Source organism: Merops nubicus, unplaced genomic scaffold (genome assembly GCF_000691845.1).
Source record: "Merops nubicus isolate BGI_N331 unplaced genomic scaffold, ASM69184v1 scaffold3457, whole genome shotgun sequence".
Classification (NCBI taxonomy): Eukaryota; Metazoa; Chordata; class Aves; order Coraciiformes; family Meropidae; genus Merops; species Merops nubicus.
The window spans coordinates 1-7614 of record NW_008622133.1 but is presented as its reverse complement, the minus strand read 5'-3'; the positions used below and the strand labels follow the sequence as shown (position 1 = coordinate 7614).

The 7614-nt window shown below is 48.7% G+C and overlaps 1 protein-coding gene across 1 annotated transcript in view; it reads right to left on the bottom strand.

Moving 5' to 3' along the window:
- Positions 1–6576, bottom strand: part of ZMYND19 (zinc finger, MYND-type containing 19) — a 9150-nt gene extending 2574 nt beyond the window's left edge. The window contains exons 1-3 of the mRNA XM_008944662.1: positions 6467–6576; positions 1677–1817; positions 531–711 (exon numbers count right to left, since the gene is read on the bottom strand). Coding sequence (XP_008942910.1) covers positions 531–711; positions 1677–1817; positions 6467–6567 — 423 coding nt within the window. The 5' untranslated portion in view covers positions 6568–6576. The remainder of the gene's footprint in view (positions 1–530; positions 712–1676; positions 1818–6466) is intronic.
- Positions 6577–7614: the final 1038 nt, after the last annotated feature.

Sequence of the window (7614 nt, the reverse complement as noted above, 5' to 3'; positions counted from 1 at the left end):
TCCCTTCAGGGGCAGGGGTGTTTAACAGAGCATCTGTTACAGTTTTGGGAGTGGCCCTGAGCCCAGACCTTGATCCCTGAGTTAAGAAGAATTATCACTTTTAGTGATTGAATAGCACAGAGAATCACAGAATCAATAAGGCTGGAAAAAACCTCTAAGATCATCCAGTCCAACCATCAACCCAACACTGCCATGACCACTAAGCCATGTTCCCAAATGCCACATCCACATGTTTTTTGAACCCCTCCAGGGATGGGGACTCCAGCACCTCCCTGGGCAGCCTGGGCCAATGCTGAACCACTCTGCCAGGAAAGAAATTCTTCCTAAGATCCAATTGAAACCTCCCTTGGTGCAACTTGAGCCCATTGCCTCTCATCCTATCACTGGTTACTTGGGAGGAGACCAACCCCCACCTCCCTCCAGCCTCCTCTCAGGGAGTCGTAGAGAGCAATAAGGGAAACATGTAAAGTTTTACATCTTAAGGAACAAGCCCCTGGAGCTGCTCACTCCCAAGGCTCTGGAACACACACCTGCTTCTCAATCATTGTGCAGGGGGGGTAGTGACATTCATAGTAGGTGCAGGAGTTCTCCTCCTCCTCCACAACGTCCCCGTTGGCGTTGTAGTATCGCGTGACGCTCAGCACAGGGAACTGCTCTTCGATGGGGTCTGTGGGGAGCTGCTGGATTGCCAGCCAATACAGACTTTGTTCCCTGGGAAAAACAACCACAAAGCTGGGCCATAAACTCATAACAAGCATACAGTGAAATTAATTTCAAATTCGTTCAGCTAAGTAGGGTTAACCTTGTATTCTGCCTGTTGAAGGCTCAGATTACGCATACTCCTCATAAATGGGGATATTTTAAGGGTTATTTAGCCTAAATGAAAAATAAAAGTTTAAAAGTATCTATCAAGATTCACATCAAGCAAAACTGCTTCTGTGTGAATAGTTTAAAGTCTGCTTCTGGCTCTTGAACTCTCAGAATCCTCAGAAGCCTTGCTGCCATTCACTACATCTTCCCAAAAAGCTCTCAACATCCCTCTCTCATGGGTGCTGCAAGTGTTTCAATAGAATTGTCTAGCATGGTGTTAATTCTACAGGTCTCCCACCAAAAATCACCATGAACACCACAAATGAACCAAACCCATCCTGATGCTACACGTTTGATGTGCTTTGAGTAACATTAGTGCAACAGGGCACGTAGGAGGTTCCCACAACCTGCTAGGGAAAGGTGATGGAACTCCACTCTGGTTTCAAACCCAAGACACCACTACAGCTGTAAGCACTTTGCAGCTGCTGGCTTCTACAGACTGCATGAGAATTCAGGTGCCTGAGGACAGGAGCCACAAGCCAGTAGAATCTGCAGCCTTAACTCAGCGTGCCCAGGTGCCACCACTCAAGTGGAAGGGAACACAGGCTTCCTGTTTCACTGGGGTGACAACATCTGGCAGAGCAGGACCTGCAGAGTGACAGCAAGGTGTGAGGTGGTTCCTCCAGAGCTGGTGTGAGCAGTGAGCATGAGCTCTGTCCCCCAGGGGAGGGAGCCAAGGTGGACAGCGACGTGCAAGTAGCACAAAGTCAGATAAAAAAGGCTCTGCCAAGATGCAAATCACTAAAGGCAGGATTAAGATATTTTCCATTTTAATTTGATGGAACCCCTGGCAAATATTGACATACCTTTGTTTACTAGAGACTTCTTCAGCTTTGGGTTTCCACCCCCAAGGGACCAGGCGCAGATTGTCTAGGCGGTTGTCCACTGTCACTGAGTTCAGATGCACCACCTGGAATCCAGGAGCAATCCCTCCCCGGTGTCTCTCCCTGGAGGAGACAAAAACCACCTGAAGGTCAGTGATGAACACAGCTCCCCAGCTAAAAAGCAAGGAATCAGTAATCCCAGAAGATGGGCTGCATTTTAACCTCCTGCCTGTGTCACAGTCATGGTGGAGCTTGGGTTGCCAAGAGACTGTGGTGGCTACTTCAGCTACATCAGCTCCCAGAAGAAAGAGACTTGTTCCAGGGGGATAGTTCCATTATACATGAGTTGAATCAAAAGACAATCATGGTATAGGGCAATTGTAAACATATTGCAAAGAAAGTGCCAGTTACTGCACGAGCACCTCTGTAATTATTGTGTGACCTGAACAGTGCCAATACTGGCTTATTATTTTAATGGGAAATTCTATCAGACACAATTAGGCAAGTCTGGCACTGATGTGAAGTCAGAGTTTATTATTTACAAAGGAAAGTCTCCTAACAAGCAACAGGACAGAGGTTCCACCAAACATGTTACCCACAGGAAATCTGCAAGGACTCCACAGCTGCCCACGAGACACCTGAAACTTGCCCCAAACCACAGAGGATGAGGAGTGAGGAGGATGGCTGTGCACTAAGCCCTACCACAGTCCTTCCCTGTTGCCTTCCAACAGTTTCATTCCCCATTTCACCTTCTTTTCATCCCTCCTTTCTCTGTTTCATGAAGTATCAAGTTCACTGTCAAGCACTCTCGTGCCTGGGCAAGTTTCCCTGTCCCTTCCTGCAGGAATCCCCACCCCCAGCACATGCCAGGCTGGGCCAGAAGCTGTGTCTCGGAACCTCTGCCACACCAGGAGGAATTCAGAGCACAGGGAAGATGCTGGCAGCAGCCAAGGCCAAGGCAGAGCTGTCTGAGGGCTACCTGGCACTCACAGCCTTGCCCAGCTCTAGTCTGGATGCTGCTTCCTGCTCAAACGGCCCATCCAGTTTTGAAAAGAGATGGTTTGCCCAGCTTAAAAAATTCCCACTTTTTCCTCCCTTTCCAAAGCTCTAGCACCATCCAGCAGCACAGAGAAATTCATTTCAATGTGACTGACAATGAAAAATGGAGTCTTTTGTTTTCTTTGTCAAAATCCACCCAGATATAGTTAAACTATATACCTCGGGGGGGGGGAAAAAATCACTTGCAATTCACACATGCCCCAAAACTTCCTAGAATTTAATAAGTTCCCTTGGAGAGGCTGCACCCAGCACCCCCACACAGCCAGTGCAAAGCAATTCTTGCTGCAAGGGCAGCCCAGCCTGACCCTGAGATTGGAGCCTCCTGGTAGGGCATCTCTGGGGCCTCCACAGACCAGGGAGCAGCTCTGCCCTTTAAGGGTAAAACAATAAAATCCTTCTTTTGGGAAAAAAAAAAAAAACACAAGCAAAAGCAAGCATGCTACAGAAAGGAGTCTGCTGAAAGGCTCTGAAGGAGGAAAAGCTACTTTTGACTTGTTGAAGGCTACTGGAGAACCTGGGAATGGAAATCAGGAATCTTGAGGGCTACAAGTAGGGATCCAGGAGGAACAGGGACCCAAAGGGATGAAGGCAAACACCAGACAGACAGGGAAGGAGTTAATTTTCTCAGACTGAGACTAGAGAAAGTGCCAAAGAGAGATGGGACAGATAGGAAGGAGGAATCTGGGAGGAGGAGACAGAAGTTCAGAGCAAGAGCAAACTGTGTAGGGGGGAAAGGCAGGAGGGGAGTCCAAGACCAAGTTAAGGATTATTTTTGAAATGGTTTAGATAACAAGAGCTCTAGAAAGGTGGGAGTTGGGGAAAGAGAGGATTATGACACGACACCAAGAAGTCACAGCAGAGTGGCACATACCAACCAGTGCTACCACAAAGTCCAGATCTGCACCAGCTGGCTGAGGTGGCAGAACCAGCACTGGCAAACTGAGGATGGTCCCTTCCCTCCCAACACAACCCAGCAACCCCTGGGCACAAGCACGTGCTGCTCCTCTCCCTAGACCTAGGCCTGGGGAGTGTGCAGCACAGACCATCTCCAGGGGGTCCTCAGAAGCCTGCAGTGAGGGCCATGCCCATGGAAGAACCCATTTTGTCCCCTGCAGAAGGGGACAGGGAAGAAACAGCCTCAGTAGCACAGACAACTCTCCTGCAGAGCTGTAGCTTCCACCTCCCTCAGCACTCCTGATGCCAAGCAAAAGACTGAAACCAAAACTTTTCACACAATTATCTGGATGCTGTTATTTTCATATTTCAGCAGCTAATTTGAGAAGTGAGGCCCATGACAGAATTCCCAAGCACAGAGAGCAGCAATTCAAGCCAACACAAGCCATAACTGAGGAGGGTACAGCAGTATGATGGCAAGAACCCTCAAAAAAAGGAAGAAATTGGGTCTTAGCTCTCTTTTTGAGCACACAGTCAGTGATACCTATGACTAATCTCCTGATGCTGCTCTTCCCCTGGGAACATCACTGCACCCAGCCAAAATACAGCAAGCTGGGATTTCTATACAGGGAACAGGGTGAGAAGACAGACTTATCCTGCACATCCCTAGCCAGAGACATCCAAATCCTGCTCCAGAGAAGCCAACAGCCCATCCCAAAAACAGAGCAAGCCCAGGGCTGCAGGAACCTCTTCCTGAAAGAGCATCTGCAGCAGACGTGGGTATTTTTCAGACCTTGGTTCCCATTTGGTGCCAGTTTGCTCTCTGCACAGGTCAGCAGGAGGGCTCTGGGGGAAGAGCAGAAGGTCCCTGTCCCTGCTGCAGCTACCAGCTGCCTGCTCTGAGGGCTGGGCTGTGTGAACAAAGATACCTGCTTAGTGAAACACAGGTAAAAATCTGCTTCACGTGCTTCAGCAGCACCCAACACATGCCTGCTCACCTTACCTTGACCCACAAGGACACCATCAGGCTAGTTTTTTTCAGTGTGCTGATTTTTTGGGGGAGAACAGTTGAATTCCACTCCTACACCAGCAGCAATTCGAGTTCTTTGCTTTTCATTCACTCCCAAAGTAAGGCTGGCACTGAAAGAGCAATGACTGGTACTGCCCACCTCTTCCTGCCTTTTCAAGGCTCCAAAATCTCCATTACTCCTGCTCACAAAGGGAAGAACTTGCCACTAAAATACATTCCTGGTTGGTTTTTGAAGCAGTCCCCAGCACAGGCTGAGCAAAGCTGAGCAGTGTTGTGCTTGGGGAGGGCTGTAGCTAGCAGCTGTAGCCAAAAGCTTCTCCAGGGACATCAAGAGCCTCTCAGAAAGGTGCTGTAACCTGCTCTGTGCAAGCTGGGCATTACAGACCATGCTGAAACGTCTGCCCCCAAAGGGATCAACCCAAATCCACAGCAAGAGCTGAAAAAATATTTTCTATTTTCTAGTGGGAGAACTGGACTTTGCAATTTCAGAACCTTGCCTGACAGCTCACACCTCACTGTTGTGACTTTCAAAAACCCCATTACACACACCCACAGATTTTTTGAGTGCAGGCTGGAGTAACACCATTTGAATTACCTAACTGAACACGTTAGAAGTATTTCCTGATTTAAATAAAACAAACCAGAAGAAGCAATAACTGGGCTATGTAATATGCAAAGAGCTAGACTCTCATTCTCTATTCAGCCTTCAACAGTCAGCAAGAATAATTTTAAGGCACTAACACCACTTTCCAACAATTATTAGTACACGAGGTTCACAGTTAGCAGCTGACACAGATTTACCTCATAATAATTTTCACTAGTTATATGTACAACAAGATTAAATATTAACAGAGGCAGGTTAAAATCCACATTTAATGATCAGATTGTAAATAATAATAATAATGGTCTCTGGTATTTTTTCTGTCTCCTTCCCTCTTGTACAGACACTAGTTTGGGGAATAAAAAGCAACATGGGACAATAAAACAAGCACAGCTCGACCCCAGGCATGAGGACTTCAAAGTACAGCTTATGGAACTGAACAGAAAACATGCTTCATTTCTCAAAAAAAAGGCTTTTAAAAGAAATAACAGTTCTCTTTAGCATACCCCATCTCTTCTAAAAACCCTGGAAAGTATCTAAAAAGAGCAATGTATTAACTCACTGCACGACCTAATCTCTCACAAGTAGCTTGGCCTGTGAAACTTAACAGGCAGCTGCAAAGGATATCAGGCAATGATTCTTAGAATATGGGGAATAAGACAGAGCAGCTGATGTGAGGCATCATCAGCATCACTTCAGGCAGCTTTCCAGAAGGCCAAACAGAGAACCCCACAGCTTTAAGTTATCAGAAGTTCTATCTCTCCCCAGCGCTCTGCCAACTCTCACTGGTGCCAGCAAGACGTACCCGATTATCATGGGACAAAAAAAAGCCCACACAGACACCTCCAGAGGGTAGAATTCACCTCTGAAATGGAGCCAGCCCCCTGCTTCCCCACCCCAAACTGAAGTTTTAGCGGCAACTCTCAGATTTAAATGATATCCACCAGGCGAATACTCACCGACCACGGTTTTCCCTGGGAAGAATGATTTTAGAGGCTCAGCTGCTTGAAGGCTCAGTGCAAAACCAAACCATAGTAAGAACTCCAGGCACCCCCCGTGCTGGGGTTCCAGCTGGGGGCAGCTGCAAGCCCCAAGCAGGCTTAAAACACTACAGGCAGAGGAATAAACAGCATACGAACAGGAGGCAGCGAGCTCCACCTCCACCAGCCCTCAGAGCACCTCACTCACCAAAGCAGCTCGTGCAGGAGACGGCCAGATCCCCTTCCACGGTTCTTGTCGAAGGCATAAGCAAATATTTTAGCACCATTTCCATCAGCATCGACCTCCATGCGAGCCTGGAGAAGAGGGAAGGGCTGTGGGAAGAGCCAGCACCGAGCACGTGCTCCAGCAGCACAGGGGAAGGATCCACCACCCACCACTTGGCTCCTACAGGTCACTTGACCCGAATGGGATTTGTTCCAAAATTCTGAGGGGATCCAACCCGCTCTGCTAGGAGCAGATGAAGCTGGGGAAGGGATGAGAGGAGGCTGAGCACAGCACCACTCCAGCTGGGAGCTGCAGGGCCAGGACCAGCTCTCTGCTCTGGAGGGGATTTTCCACACAGCCACCAGCAAGGCACAGAGGCTTTGCCCCCAGGGCTGCTTCACCCCCCCCCCCAATTTGGGCTTGCTGGGGACCTTCCCAGTGGCCCTGCCCTCTCCTCTCCACCCCCAGCTCAGCGGTGGTGCTGACACTCACACAGCAGGTGGGTTGGGGACACTGGTGTGTCACCAGCCCCCCTGGGAGCCCTGGTGAGCTGCCACGGGCAGGAAGGGGCCCCCGGGCAGCAGCAGTGCCACAGCCCCAGCTCCCACCTGCAGCTCGGAGGGACCCGCTGCACCACGGGCACCAAGCAGAAAATGGGCCTTCCTCCCAAAAAAAGACTTAGTTTTAAAAAGTTTGGTCATCAAGAATTCCTTCCCTGTCAAAGCCTGGGTAGAACCCACTCAGCCTCTCTCAGTGGATGTAAGAGAAAGGTTTTTTTCTGGTCTCAAAGTAAGTTACAATAACAGAAGTTTTCCTCAGCAAAGAGTGAAAATGTTTAAAATTTACCCAACAAATGACCAGTTCTCAAAAAGCACATAACTAGAAAGCTGAAAACCAAAAAACCCTGTATAGTAAGTTAATTTGTTTTAAAGTGATGCTCGTTTAAAACAAAACCCCCAGAACTTTTCCTGCTGGAAATTAGGATTTGGATAATTTCAGACTTTTTGCCTCAGTCAGGGCTGTTGAGGGACCGAACGCTCCCACAGGCGGTTTTAGCCCAGGGTGTCACCCAGAAGGGAACGGAGGGGGAAAAACCCCTCCCGGGACAGACCGCGATTCTCTCCCGCCCC